At 37.9% G+C, this 25,965-nt stretch overlaps 3 protein-coding genes across 3 annotated transcripts in view; 2 read left to right on the top strand and 1 right to left on the bottom strand.

Annotated features, from left to right (window-relative positions):
• The window catches only part of LOC125235288, a 36,863-nt gene extending 13,419 nt beyond the window's left edge, over nucleotides 1-23,444 (bottom strand). Inside the window, exon 1 of the mRNA XM_048141799.1 lies at nucleotides 23,233-23,444. The gene's annotated coding sequence lies outside the window, so the exon portion shown is untranslated. The remainder of the gene's footprint in view (nucleotides 1-23,232) is intronic.
• On the top strand, nucleotides 12,386-13,440 carry LOC125235604. The gene is made up of 2 exons (XM_048142202.1): nucleotides 12,386-12,803; nucleotides 13,391-13,440. Exons 1-2 carry the CDS (start codon nucleotides 12,386-12,388, stop codon nucleotides 13,438-13,440), a joined length of 468 nt encoding a protein of 155 aa, XP_047998159.1.
• Nucleotides 12,880-17,483, top strand: LOC125235603. The gene is made up of 3 exons (XM_048142201.1): nucleotides 12,880-13,313; nucleotides 13,391-15,457; nucleotides 16,722-17,483. The coding sequence occupies exons 2-3, from the start codon at nucleotides 13,532-13,534 to the stop codon at nucleotides 17,481-17,483; spliced, it is 2,688 nt and encodes an 895-aa protein (XP_047998158.1). The 5' UTR covers nucleotides 12,880-13,313; nucleotides 13,391-13,531.
• Nucleotides 23,445-25,965: the final 2,521 nt, after the last annotated feature.

The raw sequence follows: 25,965 nt of genomic DNA, 5'->3' as shown, positions 1-25,965 counted from the left end.
GATGCATCAAGGCGATTTGTTTACAGAGGATTTGTGTCCTGTTGCAACTACGTTTGATGTGTTGCTCCTCTGTCACACTTACGTGCGAATTCACAAAATACAAAAATACAAAATACAAAATCATTTATTCAGCAAATAGGCCACGGGGGCACTTTTACATGTCAACATTACAGAGTATTCATTAAAGTTAAACAAATGAAATTAATAGAAATATTAACTAAAAATATTAATCATAAGCAAAGTAGCTATACACTGATATAGAATTAGAGATGTATAAAGTCTCTAAATGTCATATTATTACTAACTATAATCAATACATAAAGAAAGTGCAAACAGATACAAAGATAAAAGAAATCTATAATACTTCAATAGTTGTAAAAGACTGAATATTACAAGTAAAAATATTATACTTAATCAAATAATCCATGGAGATGTATAGCGTCTCCAAGAGTCAAATTTTATAAAATTAAAATATTTAAAAGTAAAAACCTTTGTCAAATAATACAAAAAAAAAAAAAAATACAGAAAATGAACAGCTAAATTACACATTTCAAGAGATGTACAAGTCTCTAGTTGTCAATCATTAAAGAACAAATCAAGTTTACAAATAAGGGCCAATCAAGGTTACAAATTAAGTTTAAAAATATAATCAAAATCTCAGAGATGTATAAGGTCTCTAAGTGTCCAAAAAACTAACATTAACTTAATCAAACGACAACAAGGTCATTAAAGTAAGGAGTCTATTTTAAAATAAAATATAATCAAAATCTCAGAGATGTATAAAGTCTCTAAGTGTCCAAAAGCTAAAATTAACTAAATTAAACGACAACGTGATGGTCTCTAGTGTCATCCTTAAGACATTACTTACTTAAGTTTAATTCTTACAAGAACCGAATGTAGTGTCTCGCAATCCGCTCAAAAGTAAAGTTAAATAATCTAACAAAACATGTGGCCCAGGTAAGCTTGAACAGACCAGTCTCCACAAACAGCACCCGTTCACGAGTATGACGCGTATCTCAGCCATCGCCTCCCTCAACCTCCATTCGGGAAGGTGGCGACCCGATCAACACGCCACCGTAAGCAAAGACTTTTAAGCGAGCATGACATGTTCAAGCTAACAGCAAATTGACAAAAGAAAAATCGACACAGTGAAACACGACATTAAGCTTGTAGGTGACATTAAAGAGGGCAACAATGCCTAGTATAGCTATACATAACTAATTACATGCTCAACGTGACTTAGAGATGTAAAGGTCTCTAAGGGTCAGTGTACTATCATACTTTAAATAAATTTTATATAACTACGCTATATAATGAAAACAAAAATCTTAGAGGTGTATAAGGTCTCTAAGCGTCCTACTAACATAACTAATGATGTGCGAACAAGTGCGACAAATGTGTCAGAAAATGTTCGCGGCCGACCCTCCTCAATGAATGCTTTTGACACGTATCTTTAATTCTTTATCTAGCTAATCATCGAAAAAACAATCATTTTCATACAAATATTGCAAAAACACCAAACAGAGAATGTGTCAAATCGAAAAACGAGAGCAAGAAGAAGATTTACGCGTGTAGTAACCATCGTGATGCAGAAATTTAACGTTTTTGATGAGTGATTTACGTTCATTTGGTAGTTACTAAAAATACCGGGATCCCGGTATTACTAAATTAAATACAGGTATTGAAATGTGCCCAAAAAAAGGCGGGATCTCGGGATCCCGTGATACCGGGATCCCGGTATTGGAAGCCCTAGTGTGGACGGTCGCGAAATTGTATGGAACTCCGTGCACTCGATCTGATTTTTGTACTGATTATGGCTTCCCACAGACAGTCTTAAAAATTCATAATCTTAAAAAAAAATTGTATGCAAATTGACACTGACAGATCTGTCAGTGTCTTGTCAGTGTCAGTTTGAACTGTCAGATTGCATACAAGTTTTTTTTAAGATTATGAATTTTTAAGACTGTCTGTGGGAAGCCTATGACTTTATCAAATTATGAATTTTAAGACTGTCTGTTGCCGTGCCGGCCTAAGACTAAGGTAATCGGTCTCAAGAGACAAACAGTTAAAACATATTGCACAATTTTATTGAGCAATAAAATTGTGTAGGTGACAAAACTTTGATAGGTTATTTTATTTTTGCTATAATTTATTAGAATTCCGTATTTTCTGTCATTAAATTAAGTAAATTAAATAAAATAGGATTCGATTACTTATCGTTTAAAAAATTTTTGACTTGGCAAAAAACCAAGCGTCTGTAACTCTGATCACATGTTGAAAAAAAAGTTGGCGGGAATTGGTTATCTTATATATCTATTATGTTCTTTCGCTTTACGACAATTTCGTGGTGTAAATTGCCGAGAAAAATATAATTAATTCCTCGCAATCGAAGTAAAAAGCAAAGTGTACAACAGGGGCATAAATTTAATAATAATTATTGAAACCTAGAACGAAACGCGCCGAGCGCGGGAGCGAGCGGGAAGGAACATATCTCCCTCTCGCTTACCCGTAGGTACACCTCCTTACATACTAGCTCATACCGTTCAGGCGGAATGCGGAATTACTGAAAGTACATAAATTTACTAAGTTATAGTGATTTTTTCAATACGTACATAATAAACAGCATTGGTACATCAATTTCCATGAGAAAAAAGTAGATGATGTCATATCTATCTATGAGAACTGAGTGGCGCCGCTGCAGAGCATCCTCTGCAGCGGCGCCACAATAAAAGCCCATTATTTCGTTTCCCGCTATAGGTACAGTCATAAAATTATACGTACATACTGTACGTCTTACGAACATCATTTTAACATATAATTAGTTGAATTTCATTATGGTGGCGCCGCCGCAGAGTAGCACACAATTATTGCCAAATAAAATGACTAGATGACGTTGGTGGACTAGGAAAATGTCACATCCGTTTCGTTGTTCATTAATATAATATACTTAGTGATAATAAACCTATATGTTGAGCTCAAATATACGTTCAACAAAACGCAATCATTGTGCCAACAGATGTGACATCCATGTCACATCACAAATGTCATTGTATGATTTATTGAATATTCATAATATGGATATTAAATATTTTAAAATCGCAGCAGCAATGCGAGTAGAGATACAGAATTAATAACTGTATAAATTAATAATTGTATGACCAATGACCGCATACATAAATTTACCAGTTTAGGTGACAGAAGGCGAATCTAATTTGTAAACATGAAATGTGCTAAAGAAAAGAATCTTTCCGATTTTCAACGGGACACGGCTGAAGGGGCGAGCTGGTTTCGACTGCGCCCATGCATCTCAATTGTCCAGAAAGTTCATTCGAAGATCATTCTGCTTATAATAATCTGAGTAATCACAGTGAACGGTTTGACAGTACTTCAGCTAACATGTAGAGAGACTTGCTAGCTTCGTCGGTCAGGCTTCGTCTTGGACACAACGCTGATAGTTCAGCGTTTCTTGTATGTCACTCCGAGCACCCTAACCATCGGCAGCGTAGGCCATGCACTGGCCGACTAGGTGTGGCACTTTGGATTACGTTTTTATAATAAATTAATGATAGTTTGTATTGTTTTGGTAATATATTTTCTACTCGTATACTACTCGTTTGGTACTCGTATAAACCTAAACTCTGACATAAGTAATAATTAATGAGACTAAATGCGTTTTCACATTATCCGATCCGATATCGGATGTAGGACTGATACCCCATACATTACAGGCGCTATCTTGGATTTTTTCCAATTAAATCCTTCCGACATCCGATATCGGATCGGATAATGTGAAAACGGACTAAGACAATAGATACCTTGTTAGTGTTATATACCTATGCCTATGTATATCCCACCAAAAACATTCTGTAAAAAATAGCTGTCTCGATGGAGCTGCTTGTTTATCTCTAAAAAGTAATGAAATCTACATAAAGTTCCTTACTGCGATTTCTTTATTATTATAGTTAACTAGCCTTTGCCCGCGGCTTCGCTCGCGTTAAATTCGAAAATCTCTCCACAAACTTCCATCCTCCATTATAAGGAAGTGGGGGGATATAAAAAGAGACAAAAGTAGTCTATGTCACTTTCCATCCCTTCAACTATCTACACTTAAAAAATCACGTCAATACGTCGCTCCGTTTTGCCGTGAAAGATGGACAAACAAACAGACATACACACTTTCCCATTTATAATATTAGTATGGATGTTGTGTGACTTGGCCGTTGAAGTGTAGCGGTGCTGGCGACAGATTGGTGCAATGGTATCATGGAGCACCTGGTTGTAAACTTCTTTATACCCTTGTGTATAAAGAAGTTTATAAGTTTCATATTCGATGGTCCGAGCTAAGGTTCGTAAAGCCATGAAGCCGAGCTGATAATCATTGACGCTAAACGCCGATCGAAACGCAGTCTGAAGTGGGCGATAGACGTACGATCCGAGCAAGTATGCGTACTTATGGCTCGACGACCTTTTTCGATTATGTGTCACCGTAAGTGCGTTTTCACATTATCCGATCCGATATCGGATATCGGACCGATAATCCATACATTACAGACGCCATCTTGGTTTGTTTCTATTGAAATCCTTCCGACATCCGATATCGGATCGGATAATGTGAAAACGGTCAAAGTAAGCGTAAAAACCTCCGCGCATAGTAGTCGACCATCCAACGCGTACTTGCTCGTACGCCTATCACCCACTTGACGTCGCGCCAACACTTTATGGAAAAAGCGGATTTTCGACAACGTTCTACCAATAAGATTTTAGACATTCAAAAATCTTCAATAATACTCAACTGTTTCGGTCGCACTTGTTCAAATATAGGATAGGATTGGTGTGAGCGAGACGGTCAGGAGATTGATTGTCAACATGATATCTATCATAAACACCGTTCGAAATGGCCTCATTAAAATCTAAATTTTAAATATATTGAAAGTAATATTACTAATCATTGACGTCACGCTCAAAATGAAAGAGATAGAAAATTTGACAGTATGGTACTCTTTTGCATGATTGTCATAATTCAAAATAAGAACGATGGCTTGCGTTGTAAACAGGGACTGAAACATGACACGGGCCCCTAGCGTCATCTATATACTTTTCACTGTATCACTTGTAATGCCGTTGAACTACCGCGTGCGTATTTAAAAAAAAAACGACATTTTTATTCAAATGACACTCTTAGTGACATCTAGTGACATAGATTTACGGCTGCCAACGGGGTACGGTATTTAGTATGGACTCTGCTGGTCCTTTATAATCGTCCTTGGTTTTTAATAACCACAAAATTAAAATTTTGAAAAACACCCCCGACATGATGAACCGATTCTCATGTGCCACAGACAGACAGACAGACAGACAGTCAGACAGACACGTCAAACTTATAACACCCTGTCGTTTTTGCGTTGGGGGTTAAAAGTAAATCACATTTATTTACTTTTCTGTCAGTGTTTTAACCCATTAACGGCTGAATTTTTTTCATGTCGCCGATTTTGATAATTTTTAAATATATTACTATATTTCTCTCCAGGATCAGAGACCAAAAGTTAAAATTTAAATCGGACCAATAGTTTTGGAGAAAAATACTGATGCCATATGGCACCTCTAGCCTTGTACCGTGTCAACAATTACAAGTTGTTATTTTTTAAATATTTATGTAACTTGTAAGTTTTACGTACATTAAGGATAAAGGCCTAAATCGTACTGGCAACTACGTTATCTGGATTGTTTTTTACACTATTATAAGACCCATCTAGGAGGTACACCCTCAGCGCATGGTACCAGAAAATGACTGATTGTTTAGGTAGATTCCAGACATAGCCAACTGCTTTATATTGATCTCACTAATTTTGTTCTAAACCGTTTGTGAAACAGTCTGAATATATCTGTATATTATTAGTAACCACTAAGTGACCAAAATCTTCATCACAATGTAGCATTGACATCCTAATTGTTCTATAATGGCTAAAAACGAGGTATATGAAGCTCCGGTGTAAGGTTATACTATATGAAGCTTTTAATTAAATTGATACCGGTATTGAGATTTCTTAGCTGTAAAAAGCATCATCCTACCACGCCATCATCCTATCTTAATCTCAACCAGTGTTGTTAGAAATTAATTTATAACCAAGTGGGTTAAACCTTGATATACTGTATGGGAAAGAGGACCAACATAGATGTTATAACTCAAAACCTTACTTTTCTTGAAGCAATTTCACTAGATATGTTGAAATAGGACAATAATAGTCTAAAACTAATCAAAACGCTAAAACATAAGAGGAATTAAAACATAATACACGTAATATTATATCATTTGAAAAGACAACATACTCGGCTACTGATGCCGTACGGCATCGGCAAATTTTGCCGTGCTATACACGGAAAGTGAAATTAAAATTTAATAGTTTTTGAGTACCATCGGATCAATAATATATACCAAAATAGAATAAAATGCATTTAATTTATACTTTACTAGAAATAAAACCATTTTTGACCATTTTCCTCAGACCGAACATGAAGAATTTGCCCATTTTTAGATACTATATTTTTGGGTACTCGAAATTAGTAGATATAATCCAAATTGCTACAACATATGTGGTTATAGTGATAACTGGTACCCTTAGGTATCTAATTCATCAAAAATCTGTTTAGTTTTTCAATAATTGTAACCTTAGACAGCGAAATACTAAGCACAGGAAAAGCGATGCCGTATGGCACCGCTAGCCGTTAATGGGTTAATTGCGAGCGGAACTAAAGTTTACGAGGTCGTTATCTGTCAGGACTTTTATCATTGTCACTAACTTTTAGTGGTTGTAAAATAGTCGTTAAATCTATGAACGTCCTCCGCGGCCTAAATAATATAATTATCTTTCCTTAGTGCGTTTTAACATTATCATTCCATATATTTAAAATAAAAATATAAATAAATATTACAGGACATTCTTACACAGATTGACTGAATCCTACGGTAAGCTCAAGATGGCTTGTGTTGCAGGTACTTAGACAACGATATATATAATATGTAAATACTTATATACATAGAAAACATCCATGACTCAAGGAACAAATATCTGTGTTCTTCACACAAATGAATGCCCTTACCGGGATTCGATATTTAAGACGCTTTCTTTGATTACTGCCTTTGAAATCCATCGTAGGTCCGATATCGGATCGGATAATGTGAAAACGCACTAAGAGTGAGCGATTCGGATCAAATTAACTTGTCAATTAAAGGTCGTGGGGTCAATTGAAGAACCTTGGAGATCGTAATCTTCCAAGGTAACTTTAGATTCTGATAAAAGGTGCAACCAAAAGGTCTATGCTGATTTTTATCGAACTAGCCGTCTACGATTAAAACTTATCACTGTCAGAACTGTTAATAATCTAAACTACTTAGGTTTTAATTAACCACTACATAGGTATTTGTAACTACTGCGCAGTAGGTTAATTAGGTAGGTAGGTTTTCTAATGAATACATTAATTGTTGACAACATTGCACACACGTACCTATTTTTATGTACATTTCTGAGGTTGTGCAATAAAGTGGATTTGTATTGTATTGTATTGTACCTATTTTTAACAACATATTTCTACTTAATAAAATAAATCTTTTTCTCTACGTTTACTACAGTCATGATCCTTTTGAGAAATGGACCACTCAACCACACCTCGGACACTGGCGATCAAATATATGAAAGAGGCGCGTTCCTAGCATACAGTCTAAGCTCGTGTAGGTGAACGCGTACTATGCTTGTATGAGTGAAATATGACAGGTCGACTGTTCGCGTTTTTGACAGGCGGTAACTATGAGGTTACGTTACTGAGAAGGGGTGGGCGGCACTTTCAGCGGGGAGCGGGAGTGTCTATACTGTACGATAGTACTCTATTATAATGTGACTCGACACTAGAGAAAATGGGTTAGGAATAGATAATTATATCCTTTTATAGCGAGTTAATTAATTGTGACTAAGTAATATATAGTTATTCCACAACGCGTTATCTTGTTCAACGCCAAACAAATATAAAGACAATAATAAAGAGACCAAGATCCAACCCCTGTTCTTGGTAACATTTTCTCTAGTCTTTATATCTGAAACCTAAGAAATCCTAGTTGCTATCCGAAATAAATACTTTCAATCGACTTCATGTACGTTCCTACTTTCAGGCAATTCATCATTACAATTCAAAACTACATCAATGCATGAGCATGCATGTTCATACATTCAAACATATAAATACCTAAATAAATAATAATATTCTACTATTCTAGCCCAAAACTAAACAAAGCTTACCAGGATTTGAACTAGGAGGCTTAGCACTCTTAGCAGGCAGGGCAACTACCGACTAGACCACACCGGTGGTCAAAAATGTATAATTTTTCAATCAACTCCATCTACGCTCCTGTTCTCTGTCGGCACACAATTACAATTCAGAACTGCATCAATGCATGAGCATGCATGTTTATACATTCAAACATAGTTACCTAACACATAACATATACGTACAATGTACATTCGTCATTGCAATGATCTAGTCTCTCTCACTGGCCAGTAATATGTAATTGTATTACTTATCAATATCATCATTCATCATCATTCATCATCCTCCTTGCGTTATCCCGACATTTACCACGGCTCATGGTCTGGGGCCGCTGTGATAACTAATCCCAAGATTTGGCGTTGGCCCTAGTTTTACGAAAGCGACAATTTTGTTGTACTTACGTACTTTTTTTGCATTGTATGATTTATGAATATATCATACATTTGATATAGGTTAAATTGTGGCGTAGGCGAGAGGCTGGCAACCTGTCACTGCAATGTCACAGTTTCGTTTTCTTTCAACCCCTTATTTGCCAAGAGTGGCACTGAAGCTTTAGTAGTTTCATGTGTTCTGCCTACCCCTTTATGGGATACAGGCGTGATTGTATGTTGTTGTTGTTGTTATCATACATTTGTTGAAATACTTATGAACAAAACATTTAAACACTTCGCGATTCAAAACTACCATTATTTTACCAAAGTGCGTACGCGCCCATTTCGCGCGCAAATGACGCTTCTTCAAACAGTTCGATTATTAACTAATTTGACCGAAATACTACGTAGGCATGAAATTCAGAGATCGCACTTCTGAACTATTAACAGTAAAACGCACTAAGTCTTGAATTATTAATTTATTTCCACGTAAAATGTATGACAGCTCTTAGACCGACGCTGCTAAGATCCGGGGCGGTAGCCATCTTGAATTCTCGTCCACCCACCGCTGAGCTGTCAGCTAGGAGACGTTCCGAACTACGCTAACAATAGGCAAGCATGGTCGCGCGATAAATGATAAAACATCAGGCCGCCCCTATCACACTTACAAATCATTTATCGCGCGACCATGCTTCCAATCCAAAGGGTAACTAAGCCCTATTGGAACCAGTCCGGTTTCCTCAAGATGTTTTCCTTCATTGAAAAGCGTCTGTAAAATATCAAATGACATTTCGCACATCAATTCCGAAAAACTCATTGGTAAGAGCCGGGGTTCGAATCCGCGACCTCCGGATTGAATTGAAAGTCGCAAGCTCTTACCGCTAGGCCACCAGCGCCGTTTTACTAGTAATAATTCTCTCATCACACTATTTAATTAATATAAATAGAATTTCAAAGGGCAACGTACTTTTGCTTGTACAAACTAAATCGGAACACACATGAATATAAACATGGACTTATGCAAATATGTGTAGGCGTAGTAGCTATGAATGTATTTCATGGTAAATTCTGTGTTTACTTATTTACAATGTTATATGAACTACCGTTAAATTAGATATGACTATGAGCAAATACTATGTAAACTCTACGAGTTAATACGTGCAGCTCGGTGCCAAAGTTGGCAACAGGCACACTAGCGCTCCTAGCGGCATGAGTTGATCAAAATAGTTTAGTTTCATACAGCATAAAATTAAAAAAAATTACAAATTCTTATTTTTTTGTTTTATTCCGTCTAAAAATGTTAAAGTAGATCAAGTAATAGCATTTTCTATTTTAATTTACTCAAATAAAAGTCTGAACAACTACTTTGATCAACTCGAACCGCTAGATGGCGCTAGTAAAATTGTTGCCGCTCAATTGTATGGGAAACGTCAGAAGCTGCACGTATTATAGTATATAGTATTTGCTATGAGTAACTGTCAACAAATAGAGATTAATATTATAGTTTTAGGTACGAGTATATGTAAAACGTTATAACGTATTTTCATAAAATTGGGTTGATATGTTATTATTTCGATTTATGTAATAATTTTAGCTGTTTATTTCAAAGGTGTCGCGGAGATCGCGAAGTCTGTTATTGTGGTATGTATCCAAACCGTCACTCTTAGCGTATTCTTCACTGGTAACACTGGCGATGGAGGTGAGCAAGTGTCAGAGGTGACCGCGAGGAGAAAAGAGCGGAAACGAGTTGAGACACGTGGAGAGAGATGCTCTGGGTACTGGTACGTAATTCGCCGTGTGGCACGTGTACGACGCTCTTGGTAAGTGAGACATTGCTATATTTGATATACTCATGGATATTGCAGTGACCATGAGTTAACGGCTACCTTGAGATAGAGCTGAGTTGTTGAGTTGAGCGATATTCTGTGTGTAGCTCGAGTTTGAATGCAACATGTGAGGTGGCTGGTATGCTATTGGTTTGAGTTACTGGAGGTTACTTTATGGAGGCTGATGGATGAGCTGTAGGGGTTGTTGTGGAGGCTCGTCGGGGACCACATGGTTCCCACCTCAGTACTCATCGCAAGTTCTTGAGCATGAGATAAGAGTGCTGAATTGCGGGATGCACGATGAGTTCTCCTTTGGAGATTCAGTTGTGCCGTGCATCCACTGATAAGAGCCACGGGACTTGGGGCCCTTCTAATTTTCCCTGAGAGAGTTTAGAGGTTGCATTCATAACAAGAGATGAGATCGAGTTAGATTTGAGATGGAATTGTACGCCCATCGAGTGTTGATTCATGGTCGGTGCAATGGCTATGTTGTACTGTGTTATATGTATAGACCCATGTAGCCAGATTGCTGTTACATCCCTTCTAGAGTAAAATCTCCGCTACATTTTTGGTGGAGATGCTTAAAACCGAACTTAAAGCAGTCTGTCGGTTGCGGTTGACGTCTTTGGAGAGATAAACATGATAAACATGAAGAATTAAGTATGAACTTAATATTGAGAATTTTCTGTTCAACTCAATTTTTTTTTGGTTTGGGTATGCCCATAGTGGTGTATACACATGGGGTAGTTATGACCATTGTGGTGGGTATAGACAGGTAGTAATATTACCTACCCAACCATGAAGAGAATGTGCACGTCTCGAGCTCCGTACTTAATGTTGCACGGAGGACCGGCCGACAGATGAGTTTTATTTGTTCTATAAGTCTAAATTTTATTTACGCAGAAATTGTAATGTGTTTAAAAATTATTGATAAAGGAGCGGTATTTACGCATTCTTTTAAACATTGGCAACACTGCTCTGTCCACGTTCGGAAATACACAACTCATCACGTTCGGAATTTATTATATAAATCTGTCATTCTGTGCACCTTACTTCGTTTGTTTTATTACAAATTAATTTAGGTGTAAGGATAATAATAAATATTAAAACATTTACTTGTTTTATTTCCCTCACGGCTATATTTACGATGCGGTATATTTGTTGTGTCTGGAACGAATCGGCAGCGGACACGACAGATTGATAGGTCAGGTCGTGTAAAGGAGGCTTAAGAAATAGAGTGAAGTTTAGTCTATGGCTTAAGTTTTGTAAACTTACCCGGTTTTCTTTTCGTTTTCGCGTGCTGTGATAAAAGTTTGTTTCTAGAAGTAAAAATTAAATAAAACTGTGCAATTACTTAATTTAGGAGTGCTAAAGTGTGTGAGCAGATTGCTAAATAACTCGCTGTAAGTAATAAATTTAAGACGACTTCACTATTAAGTAAATATAGTAATTAACATCTTCTTGTAAAACTAGCAAACTTCTATGGTTTAAAGTGGACTCAAAATCAATGCATTTCATTGCAGATTAGCATCAAATAGGACACACATAAGATTAATAAGTAAATGAAGAGTATCAGTAGCTTGCATTGCGTACAAAATGGACCTTTTAGTTTCAACATTAGAATTGCGCTTAGAGAGGCTAACAGAAGCTTTAACGGGAGCCGCCGAGGCTCTTCATAGTATGGAGACCGGCGTAGAAAGGGACAGGATAGTTGCCGTCAAAATTAATGTTAATAATAGATTATCGTCGTGCACAACAGACCTCAACAGATATTTGTCTGGTGATAGCGCCAATGTAAGAGAAGATCTTTGGAAACAGTGTCGCGACGTGCAGATTAAAGCGGAGGACGTGCTAACGGAATTGGAAATTGCCATGAAACTCTACTGCCACGAAGGAGATAACAATAATAGGACACGTCTACCTAAATTAGAACTCGGCAAATATAATGGTGATGTCCTAAAGTGGAATACATTCTGGGACAAGTTTGCAGCCAATGTCGACAATAAGGATATTGCCAATGTGGAGAAGCTCTCATACCTGCTAGCATCTTTGGAGGGACCAGCCCTTCAAGCAGTTGAGGGTTTGGAGACTACAAACTTAAATTATCCAATTGCGGTCGATATCCTCAGTAGCCGTTTCGGTAAGCCTTCAAAGGTCATTGACGCTCACAACGAGGCTTTGCAAAAACTTACGGTAGCAAAGGATTTACCTGAAGATTGTAGATGCACTCTGAACGCCATAGAGAAGCACCTGAGGGTATTGGAGGCTCTAGGGGAGAAAGTTGATGCTAGTCACCTTAGAGTTATTATACTTAATAAATTTCCATCTAAAGTAGTATATCAAGTGCAACTGATGGCGATTGATGATTCATTTTCTGCAATCCGAAAAGCTTTAGATGCTGTAATAACAGCAATGGAAAGTTCGAAGAGTTTGGTCGTTTTAAATCCAGAGAGTTCTGTTATTCCTGTGAAGTCCAGCATGATGGAGCTTCAACATGATGCTTCAACAGCGACGTTGCAAATTGCTACGAGAAAACGAAGATGGCAACAAAAGAGGGAAGCTGTCTCAAATCAAAATAGGAAACGCATGAAGAAAACATGTATATTTTGTAACGGGGAGCACTATAGTGAAGATTGCACCAAATTCAACACCTATAAGGAAAGGATCGGGAAACTGCAAGACAGGTGCTACGTTTGCTTTCAAATAGGGCATCGTGCCTCCAGATGTACCAGGAGGAGGAAGTGTGTGCATTGCTCAAAGATGCACAATAGAGCATTGTGTCGACAAAAGGTGCAGCGGGGTAAGGACACTACCATGGTTGTTTCAAATATGACTTCAGTTAATACACAACTAAATAAGCCATCTAATTTCTTACAGACAGCTGTAACCCAAGTAAGGACAGCGGAGGGGAGAAGTCTACACATTAGACTTTTACTTGATTCGGGAAGCCAACGTACCTACATCACAAACAAAATAGCTAAATTACTACATATCAAACCTGACGGAGAAGATTGTCTAATGATTTATACATTTGGATCAGAGAAGCCTAGAGAAATGCTTTGCCCATATGCAACCATTACTATAGTAAGTAAACGTAATGTTGAAAGAATGATTAGAGTGAATATAGTCCCATACATCACTACAAAGGTACCAATGGCTATGATAGAGTCACCGATGATAGACATCTTGGCTGACGATACTTCTACTGGTGAAGGCATTGATTTATTGATTGGAAATGACTTATACTTTTCATTCATCAGAAAGAGTGTTGACTTGGGGAATAACACCTTTCTAGTAGATTCTGATTTTGGCTGGTTTCTCGCAGGAAGTGCTACCAACAACACGGAAGGGGACATTCTATCTGTGGCTACGTATTGCCAGTGCCATGATATTAATCAAGACCATTTTACAGAACCAGATCTTCCCCTGCGTACCATAGACGTCAAATTCTTATGGTCACTTGAGAGCATCGGGATATGTGATTCTCCAAAAACTACATGTGAGGAAGAAGCTGTTCAGCACTTCAACAAGACTGTCAAATACAGTGAAGGAAGGTACCAGGTCAAGTGGCCATGGATAGAGTATCCACCAAAATTGCCTACCAATTTCGGACTTGCCTTTGGTAGATTAAAGGGTGTATTGCGAAGATCAAATAAAGAAGATAAAACAGAATATGAGAAAATCTTAAAGGAACAGTTGGAAGCTAACATAATAGAAATTGTGGATCCTTCCACTCAAGTCGACCATCCTGTTCACTATCTACCTTTTCATATGGTTCAACAGAAAGGAAAAAGGGGCAGACTGGTCTATGATGCTTCAGCTAAGTTAAAAAACGAGAAAAGCTTGAATGAGTGCCTGTACAGGGGCCCAAACATGCTGGAAGACTTGACAGGATTGCTGCTGAAATTTAGGATTGGGAAGATTGCTGTCACTGCAGATGTTGAAAAAGCATTTCTTCAAGTTGGTCTACAGAAAGAGGACAGAGACGTGACCAGGTTTCTCTGGGTCAAAGATTTGGACAAAGAACTGGCTGAAGACAACATCGTTCAATACAGATTCTGCAGAGTCACTTTCGGGGTAATATCAAGCCCTTTCCTCTTAGCAGCAACAATTCGATACCACATTTCAAGGACTAACAAGAGTCTGCTTCCAGTGATAGCGGATAAATGTTATGTAGACAATTTGGTGACTTCGGTTCAGTCAAGAGAAGAGGCTCTCAAATTGTATGCTCAAACTAGAAACTCATTCAATGAATTAGGAATGAACATACGAGATTGGATGTCGAACGATAAAGAGTTCATGGACAAGATTCCCAAGCAAGAGAGAGCTAAACCAGAAAGTGAAATGAAAATCCTCGGGTTGGTATGGAATTTGGAAAATGATACTTTACGTCTCAATCTGAATAACGATACTTTTGAAAGTGAGACTGTAGACAGGGGCATTACAAAGAAAGGAGTCTTGAGAATGCTAGCGCGTCTGTATGACCCATGTGGATTCGTATCCCCACTCGTGCTACCGGGAAAACTCTTGTTCCAGGAGATCTGTACTAGGAAGTTCAAATGGGATGAGATTCTGCCTGAAGACTTGTTGACATCATGGAGGAACATAATTAAAGATTTAAAAGCTGTTAACGAAGTAGAACTGCCCCGACATGTTACAAGTGGAGTAAAGCCGGGTTGTACTAAGTACGAACTACATTGCTTCACTGACGCGTCAATGAATGCATATGCAGCAGTCGTCTACTTGCGTGTCATAACTGAAGAGCATGTATCAACTTCGTTTCTTATGTCTAAGTGCAGAATAACCCCGGCAGAAGACAAGAGCGATCTCAAAATTCCTAGACTTGAATTGCTAGGGTGTCTGATAGGAAGTAGACTTCTGAAGTATGTCAAAAGCCACCTAGACCTAAATATATGCAAGATATATTTGTGGACGGATAGTCAAGTTGTCCTAGCTTGGATCCACAGACCAACCCCTATAGACATCTATTACAAGACGACTCGCGGTGGCCAGCCTTCCTAGTATTTGCACTGATATAAGCGCGGGCGCTCGCCGTGCCCGATCAGTATCGACCAAGTAACAGACCCGAAAGCAGCGCGTGTTTTTCGCACAAAAAAATTGGAAAAGGGTATTTTGATGCCTTAAAGATGTCCACCTGTAGTGTGAAATGGTGTGGAAAGGTAACAAGAAGCTCAAATTTAAAAACAGACGGCATTACATTCCACAAATAAGTCATATTTATAATTTATTCAGAGCCGGCATAGGTCAACTTACATTGGCCACTTACGCGTCAGTAGAGGGACAGTCATACTTCTGTCCCTTTTCATCTGGCGCGACTGCCCGCCGTCCTTGAAACGGCCAATCACAGCGCGCTTAACACATTCCCCGCCCGCTCCTCGCACCCCAAACAGTGGTGACTCGTATCGCGAACCAAATATACAAGACTGCCACTCTATAGGAGGTTCTCTGTGCTTGGATCGAATCAAGTAGGCTGCTTCCACCATTTGTATTGAGACGAGTCAATGAGATCAAGCAAATTAAGGATATGTTAGGAGTAGAGCAGCGCTATGTTAACTCAAAACAAAACCCTGCAGATATAGCTACTAGGCCAGAACTGTGGCATCAAAAACGGGATCTATGGCTCCATGGTCCAGATTTTCTTCTACAAGACCAAAACAATTGGCCAAAGCAGCAGAAGAACGAAGAATTGTGCTTGGTTGGGAGGGCTCTGGACATGGTGGACGGTCCAGAGATGACAATGAGAGGATATGAAGACCAAGATAATGAACTTGACTTTTCTGAATTGGAAGAAAATTCTGCACCCACTACACTTCATGAAAGTTTGGATTCTTTGCAAGACCTCTCAGAAAAAGAGTCAGTGTCCGAAATAAAGAAGTTGCAAGGAAAATACTTTTCAGAAGAAGTTTCAGGAAAGGTCACTAGTTTGTCACGAAACTTAGGTCTCTTTAGAGATGAAGATGGGATCTTGAGATGCAAAGGAAGGTTCGCAAATGCAAATTTATCATATGATAAGAGATATCCCATTCTGATTCCGAAGAAATCACCCTTCACAACCGAGATAATACTGAAGACGCATAGAGATAACTACCATGTTGGTGTACCGCACACGCTAAGCATATTACGCGAGAAGTATTGGATCCCTCATGGGCGAGCCCAAGTTCAGAAAACCCTAAAGATGTGTTCACAGTGTGAGAAATATGCCGGAGGTCCTTACAAACTGTCACCACCACCTGCACTACCCAGTGAAAGGGTTAACTATAGTTCTCCATTTACCTTCACTGGATTAGACTACCTCGGACCGGTTTTAGTGGAGACAAATACTGGCAGAGAAAAACGATGGATTTGTCTTATGACATGCCTAGCAGTTCGTGCTGTACATTTGGAGTTGGTCAAGGCTTTGACAGCTGAGGAGTGTTTGCTAGCGATACGGCGTTTCGTAGCTGCCAGAGGACCACCTAAAGTATTGATATCTGACAATGCACTACAGTTCAAGCTGACGAGTGAAGTACTGATCAAGTCATACTGCCAGGAGAAACATATCAAATGGAAATTCATTACGCAGCTTGCACCCTGGCAAGGCGGTTTCTATGAACGTTTAGTTGGACTGGTGAAACACTGCTTGAAGCGCACACTTGATAAGCATTTATTAACTGATGGTCAAATGCAGACAGTAGTGAAGGAGATTGAGGCTGTCTTGAACACTAGACCTTTGACTGCAGTGGGTTCTGACCCAGAGGCAGTGCTGCGGCCAGCAGATTTTCTATCCCTAGGTGAGTGCCTAGAGATAAACTCAGAACTTTGCGAAGGAACCTCACAAGGCACCAATACGAAAGTCGACTTGGTCGAAGGCTGGAAGAGAGGTCAGAGGATACTTAACGAATATAAAGAGATGTTCACCAACCAATACCTACCAAGTCTGCGGGATAGATTCAGCCACTCTCATAAATAACCGCGAGTGATATCTAAGAAGTCTCCAGAAGTTGGTGACATCGTTCAGATCAAGAATGACTCCAAACATAGGATCAATTGGAAGGTTGGCAGAATTTCAAGCTTGATCCGAAGCCGTGACGGTGAATGCCGAGCAGCCAAAGTGGTAGTTGGGAATACAGAATTCACGAGATCCATAGCACACCTGTATCCGTTAGAGTCTGACACGTACGGCCCAACAGATTATGCACGTTTACCAACACAAGACACTGAAATGGCAGAGATACCAGCTGAGCCCATGGAGATAGTTGAAATTAGAGAACCCCCGAAAGTACCTGATACGATGGTATCTCCTGAGCCCGAGATGGAGATTGATGAGTTAACAATCCCTACTGAATCGACAATCGAGAGAGAAGTTGTGTTAGATTCTGAAACTAGTCCTATGCAAACTGAGCAAGCTTCTGATAATGATATACCCGACGAGACAGAAGTGAAAGAGACAATTGTTATGGAAGACCAGCCACAGGAAGTGACTAGAGCAAGGCGGAACGCTGCCATTTGGGCTAGAGAACGAATAGCCGAATGGACGCGCCAGCTGATGACGCTACTTATGTGATCTTCTCGCCTTCGGGAGTGTCGCGGAGATCGCGAAGTCTGTTATTGTGGTATGTATCCAAACCGTCACTCTTAGCGTATTCTTCACTGGTAACACTGGCGATGGAGGTGAGCAAGTGTCAGAGGTGACCGCGAGGAGAAAAGAGCGGAAACGAGTTGAGACACGTGGAGAGAGATGCTCTGGGTACTGGTACGTAATTCGCCGTGTGGCACGTGTACGACGCTCTTGGTAAGTGAGACATTGCTATATTTGATATACTCATGGATATTGCAGTGACCATGAGTTAACGGCTACCTTGAGATAGAGCTGAGTTGTTGAGTTGAGCGATATTCTGTGTGTAGCTCGAGTTTGAATGCAACATGTGAGGTGGCTGGTATGCTATTGGTTTGAGTTACTGGAGGTTACTTTATGGAGGCTGATGGATGAGCTGTAGGGGTTGTTGTGGAGGCTCGTCGGGGACCACATGGTTCCCACCTCAGTACTCATCGCAAGTTCTTGAGCATGAGATAAGAGTGCTGAATTGCGGGATGCACGATGAGTTCTCCTTTGGAGATTCAGTTGTGCCGTGCATCCACTGATAAGAGCCACGGGACTTGGGGCCCTTCTAATTTTCCCTGAGAGAGTTTAGAGGTTGCATTCATAACAAGAGATGAGATCGAGTTAGATTTGAGATGGAATTGTACGCCCATCGAGTGTTGATTCATGGTCGGTGCAATGGCTATGTTGTACTGTGTTATATGTATAGACCCATGTAGCCAGATTGCTGTTACATCCCTTCTAGAGTAAAATCTCCGCTACAAAAGGTATTGTATGGATGGATAGGCTGTAGGTAGTAGCATTTACTTCATAAACGATACTTATTATAATTTTGTAACTAAATAAATATTAGATCTCAGGACAAATTAAAATTCCTACGTACATGTTGTTACATCCAGTAGAAAAATATTCAGATTGGAATAATATTCATCATTTATTAAATTACCTACTCTTCCTTATAATACAATATACCTTGTTATTTTTTGTAGGCTTACTCGTAAACAAAAAGTTCCCAATTTCAAACCAATAAAAATAGACGTACAAAATTATAATTGATTACTTACCGACTACGACCTACGTTTATAAACAAGTATCTTGATAAAAAAAAGACAATTGTTTGGCAATCTACATAATTACAAACCGGTATTTTCTCCAAGACACGTTAATATAAGCAAATTATTAAAGGCGACTAACAAGCAAAGGTAACAGGGGTTACACACAAACATACTGACAGATACAGTTATAAAAGATTCCCACGTTATTTCAAACAATAACTTTACACGTTCACACGCTACGTTTCTCCTAACATAGCACTTATTGGATTCCAATGCCGAAAGAACGACATCTTTCTCGTGAATAAATGTGATATGCTTAAAGCTGTGCAGAATTATGTAGTTAGAAAGTAAGAATCACAAATATTTTGCTTTAACTAGTTACTATGTAAGTATATGCAAAGAGATAACTTACATATGTATAAGACATATTGCAAATTTTCTTTAACCAAATAGCTATTGGACAATGACTATCATTTTAACCGTGGAAAAATTTGGACTTTGGTTACTCATTTTTTCGTGTTATGGTTATAAGTTTGACGTGTCTGTCTGTCTGTCAATCTGTGTTATATGTGTCTGTCTGTGGCATCGTATCTCCCGAACAGATGAACCGATTTAGATTTAGTTTTATTTGTTGAGCTGAATTAGGGCCAGTTACATCAACCATATTTGACAGACACATCATCGTCACGCAGCAGACGTCTATAGAACTTCCCATACAATAAAATTTAACGAACGTTAAAACTTTAACGGTGACAGACGGTTTGATGCAACCGGCCCTTAGTCGGGAGTGTTCTTAGTAATCGGTTCACTATATCGTTTTTTTCTTAATTTAAAATTTGTATTGTGGTTGTGATTTAAGTTAATAACGTATGCGGAATGAAATCTGGACAAAGTTTTGATATCGTACGGAGTAAGTAAATAAATAAACTAAAATAATATATAAATGCCAGATTAAAGTTTACATATCTGTCATTTAAACTGGTAAGTTTCATGAGTATTGGATTCCTTTTCTCGAAATGATGGTCAATCGAGAAGGACGACCTAGCGAAACTGTTTGTAATTTCTACATACTAATTTTCTGTGACCGAATGCAAAAGCCCGAGGAAAGTTTTGTAGGAAGGGTTAGAAGCTAACAGTCAATTTATAATATTTTTGCGTCCTTTTTCTTTACAAAAACTACCGCAACAAAGCGTGGTTCAAGAAAACATTACAGCATTGGCAAGTTTTCTGGGAGAGATTTGATTAAAAGAAATGTCGGCCCCCTAAGGCACAAAATCTTACAGAGAGCTCGAGACAGCATTCGAATGGGGCAGCGAAAGTGATAAAAATTATCTTGAAGACATGAGTATCGATACACATTCAAAAAAAGTTAGACCTATAGTCTTCAAAAATAAAATAAAAAACCGGCCAAGAGCGTGTCGGGCCACGCTCAGTGTAGGGTTCCGTAGTTTTCCGTATTTTTCTCAAAAACTACTAAACCTATCAAGTTCAAAACAATTTTCCTAGAAAGTCTTTATAAAGTTCTACTTTTGTGATTTTTGTCATATTTTTTAAACATATGGTTCAAAAGTTAGAGGGGGGGGACGCACTTTTTTTTTCCTTTAGGAGCGATTATTTCCGAAAATATTAATATTATCAAAAAACGATCTTAGTAAACCCTTATTCATTTTTAAATACCTATCCAACAATATATCACACGTTGGGGTTGGAATGAAAAAAAATATCAGCCCCCACTTTACATGTAGGGGGGGCGTAAAGGGTTCCTAATAAAACATTTTTTTCCATTTTTTATTTTTGCACTTTGTTGGCGTGATTGATATACATATTGGTACCAAATTTCAGCTTTCTAGTGCTAACGGTTACTGAGATTATCCGCGGACGGACGGACGGACGGACGGACGGACGGACGGACGGACGGACGGACGGACAGACAGACATGGCGAAACTATAAGGGTTCCTAGTTGACTACGGAACCCTAAAAACTTTGAAAATGCTGCTACGCCGTTAAGTCAAAAAATGTAAAAAACAGCTGTTTTTGCATTTCTGGGTTTATGAATGACTAATAATATGTCGAGTAAATGGAATTCCATGACTAGAAAACTATTATTTTGAGAACACTAATGATCCTACGCACAAGAATGTGAAAAATGTCGAGCATACGAAGCTTCTTTAAAAAGTTATCACATGGAAGATAAATTTGGACCTTAAAAAATGCTAACATTGGTTTTGTCGACACCGATGGACATAAAGTATCACAAGTTCTGTTAGAAGCTTCACATTGGCGAAAACTAACTCTTTTATTTATCGATATTCAATACATAATTAAAATCACGAAAGATATCAAAAATAAACTATGTTATATTAATTTTATAAGACATTGAATTTTGTCCAGATTTCATTCCGCATACGTTAATAAAAACATGAATTAGGGCGCATTGGGGAAATTTCGAAAGTCACATAAAAATCACCATTATTTATATCATATCAAGATTCCCCTTTCGAAATTACACAAGCATTTATGTGCTTCGAAATGACCCCAATGCACACTAATACATACTATCTATATTTAGAGACGATCCTACAATAGATACAGTTGAAGACATTATTCATTTTTGACATTTTACGTTTAACTATCAAATTTTGCGTGCAATAAGCGCCTAATCAGATCACTAGTTGTGTGCAGCTTAATTCACTGTCTCGTGCAGTAAAGCATTCAACATAGTCTATATGTTTTGACGTTCATAATATGGTTCATTTAACGAACATCCTCGGCGACGGTCGTCCAATAACTGGATTAGGAGTTCATAAATTGACGAAGCGAGCGAGTTTAATAGACGTCCACTCAAACCAGTCGCGTATAGAAACTAGTCTCTCCGCAACTATAGGAATTTTTAGTATTGCACAGTTACTTTTTCTGTGCGAATTCTCTAGATATAGTCCCTGTTATGACTTTAATAATAATCATTAAAACAATAAAAACACATAAATTAAAATGTTCCAAATAAATAAAACTAAATTATAATTAAATAATTACTTAAAAATAAAGTTATAATAAATAATACTAATTAGTAAACAATAATTAGAAAAGAACAAAAATAGAACCCAATGATAAAAAGAAACTTATGACTTTTAAAATGATCATCTTCAAAAAATATTTTTATGGAGAACATCAATTTTTCCCTGAACTTTAACACTGTGATATTTAGTCTAGTTTTAAATGTAAGAAAGTAGTATTAGCTAAATATCACTTATAATTTTGCTTATGGGTAAGCCGATATACTTTGCACTTGCGTAGGGTTGTTATTGATAAGTAATAATTATTATATCGTAGTATATTGATATGATCCATAAAATATAGGTTAAGCAGGTTAGTTAATTTACACTAAAAGAACAAACATGTTCAGTATAAAACTACTAGATCCAGTCGTGAAAAATTATTTATATATAGGAACACAGAATCATTTCATGCATTTATATAAATTCCATTTGAGTAGTACCACACCTCGGACACTGGCGATCAAATATATGAAAGAGGCGCGTTCCTAGCACACAGTCTAAGCTCGTGTAGGTGAACGCGTACTATGCTTGAATGAGTGAAACATGACAGGTTGACTGTTCGCGTTTTTGACAGGCGGTAACTGTGAGGTAACCGAGAGGGGTGGGCGACACTTTCAGCGGGGAGCGAGAGTGGCCATACTGTACGATAGTACTCTTTATTATACTGTGGTAGTACCTAAGTCTAAATTAAATATAAATTTGCAAAATTTCCACATTTCAATTTAAATAAAATTCTTCAAAAGATAGATAAAATAGTCCATTTCCATTATTAGTTTAACAGAATATTTTCAAAGGAGTGCAACTAAGTATACTTGAAACCTTTCATTACTTCCCCCGACTAGATTAGTATTCGTACGATGTTCGCTCTCCTTTAAATTATTCTCTTCAGGAAGAACCATCAAATGAGGCAGTGAAAATAATTATTCCTAATGCTCTACTTTAACTCAAAAAGGTTAACGAAGGAAGATAAATTGCAATGGAATTAATATTATTGTTTAGGCACTTACACAGATTGAGATAGTTTTTATTCCAAATCCGTCATATTTCTTCACCCGTACATTTCACACATATCATTATAGCAACCTCACACAATTATAACAGCAAATTCACACAATTAAAGTAACGAACTTTTTTTAAATTGAATTCTAGAATTAGAATTGCGGTTGGGATCAGGACCGGCGCTCGCGCAGCACGTTCGTTAGGTCGCTCGGCCGGCGCGAAGATCCGATCGCGGAGGCACCAAGTTACGTCATATCACCCGTCAAGGTCGCGGCGACGCAACCTACAAACTTGGATCTCGGAATTAATCTCGAGACCAAGGTTACACGAAACCGGCGAAGCTGCATGGAACCGCGACAAAAAGTAGTGTAGAAATTGTGAATAATGCGACAAAATAAAAGTACCTATAGTGGCTATAGTCAGGATTCAGGAACAGTAGGTATCTAGCGGATAAGTGATATCATAATGGTTTTTAGCACACAAACTATTTCATAGATCTCTCTTTATAACAATAAATTATCGTCATGCTACAATATTGATAGGTCAATTACAGACAGTGTGTATTTTTGATATAACTTATATATAAGCCCTAAGGAACTTAACCTTAGGATCCAAAGGAACATATTTGCAAAAATTGCAAGTGAACGAAGATATTATACTCCTATTTTTAATTAACCGGAATTATTGTAAACAAAAGTGTGGCCGGTGCTATAAAAAATTTGCACCATTCGAGGTATTAAAATTGCCGATATTTTAGAGGTTTAATAAAAATCTTTACATATTCCACTACACAAATAATGACTCTTTTTAAACGAAAATAAATTGAAACACTAAACCTTTCCGTATATTTATTGAAATTAAAAAGCCGTTTTTGTCGGGTAGTTTGTATATTGCACTGCAGGGTTAGCACATGATTGCCGCGGGAGTATGTCGCCGCGAGATAGACTACCCGTCCTTATGTCATTAATACAGTTAGAAGAAGACGTGTGATCTATCTCGCGGCGACATACTCTCGCGACCATCATGTGCTAGGCCTACTGGTATTACTATGGAAATGTACCTGGGCGACCAAGTAGCGGGCCGCTAAACATTATTTTTTAGCAACTTTTGAGACTAGGTGGCAGTGATTTTTAATTACTAATTAAAACCGTCTTCTTCAAATGCGATGGTGGTAATAAGGTGGTTATAAATTAAATTATTGGTTTTGTGAGTATCTGATACGACACGACATCGTCTATTTTGGACCGATTTCTATATTGACTTGCATGGTATCATAACATAATATAACAGTCATTGTGTTCGATCGCTTTACGATTTTTAAGTATGTAATAGAGTGATCGTTAATAACTGGTTAAAAGTAATTTGATTTTCTCTTGGCCCTTACTTTGAGAACCCCTGACTTGAGCTGCACGTGTTACTTTGACAGTGACAGCATTTTGTTTACGTTTATTCCGTTCAATTCGTAATGGGACTATAGGTATATTTTTTTTTTTTTTTTGGACTAAAGTACTCGTACGTAGGATTGAATTAAAACAATGTCTTCGATATCCACTTCTTGCCATTATTTATTTCTTTATGTTGAATATGACGTTTATACTATAAAGTACATCGTGGTTCTTTAGTTGATTGAAAGTAAGCTCCGCCTTTCCTCGTTGAAATGGGAAAATATTTACCAAATTTTCCGATGGCAGCGTCAGATTTGTAAAACGATATAGTCCCTAAAAAAAAACCTAATGCATTATAAGGCCGAAAAAACCGGCCAAGAGCGTGTCGGGCCACGCTCATTGTAGGGTTCCGTAGTTTTCCGTATTTTTCTCAAAAACTACTGAACCTATCAAGTTCAAAACAATTTTCCTAGAAAGTCTTTATAAAGTTCTACTTTTGTGATTTTTGTCATATTTTTTAAACTTATGGTTCAAAAGTTAGAGGGGGGGGGACGCACTTTTTTTTCCTTTAGGAGCGATTATTTCCGAACATATAAATATTATCAAAAAACTATCTTAGTAAACCCTTATTCATTTTTAAATACCTATCCAACAATATATCACACGTTGGGGTTGGAATAAAAAAAATATCAGCCCCCACTTTACATGTAGGGGGGGTACCCTAATAAAACAATTTTTTCAATTTTTTATTTTTGCACTTTGTTGGCGTGATTGATATACATATTGGTACTAAATTTCAGCTTTCTAGTGCTAACGGTTACTGAGATTATCCGCGGACGGACGGACGGACGGACGGACGGACGGACAGACAGACATGGCGAAACTATAAGGGTTCCTAGTTGACTACGGAACCCTAAAAAGGGGAGTGGCGTGGGTAACAATTTGAAGCGAAGCCAAAAATTGTTAAAAACAGGCCAAGAGCGTGTCGGGCAACGCTCAGTGTAGGGTTCCGTAGTTTTCCATATTTTTCTCAAAAACTACTAAACCTATCAAGTTGAAAACAATTTTCCTAGAAAGTATTTATAAAGTTCTACTTTTGTGATTTTGTTCATATTTTTTAAACATATGGTTCAAAAGTAAGGGGGGGGGCACACACTTTTTTTTTCCTTTAGGAGTGATTATTTCTGAAAATATTAATATGATCAAAAAACGTTTTCACTTTTTATTTTACCACTTTGTCGGCGTGATTGATATACATATTGGTACCAAATTTCAGCTTTCTAGTGCTAACTGCTAACAGTCACTGAGATTGTCCGCGGACGGACGGACGGACGGACGGACTATAAGGGTTCCTAG

Source organism: Leguminivora glycinivorella, chromosome 17, assembly GCF_023078275.1.
Source record: "Leguminivora glycinivorella isolate SPB_JAAS2020 chromosome 17, LegGlyc_1.1, whole genome shotgun sequence".
NCBI lineage: Eukaryota > Metazoa > Arthropoda > Insecta > Lepidoptera > Tortricidae > Leguminivora > Leguminivora glycinivorella.
The sequence above is the reverse complement of the archived record's forward strand: the minus strand, read 5'-3'. Positions and strand labels throughout refer to the sequence as shown.

Coding starts and splice junctions, on each gene's coding strand:
- LOC125235604 (XM_048142202.1), top strand. CDS start 12,386: ATGAAACTCTACTGCCACGAAGGAGATAACAATAATAGGACACGTCTA. Junction 12,804..13,390: donor AGGGGAGAAAGTTGATGCTA/GTCACCTTAGAG, acceptor AATTTCTTACAG/ACAGCTGTAACCCAAGTAAG.
- LOC125235603 (XM_048142201.1), top strand. CDS start 13,532: ATGATTTATACATTTGGATCAGAGAAGCCTAGAGAAATGCTTTGCCCA. Junction 15,458..16,721: donor ATTTGTGGACGGATAGTCAA/GTTGTCCTAGCT, acceptor ATGTGTTCACAG/TGTGAGAAATATGCCGGAGG.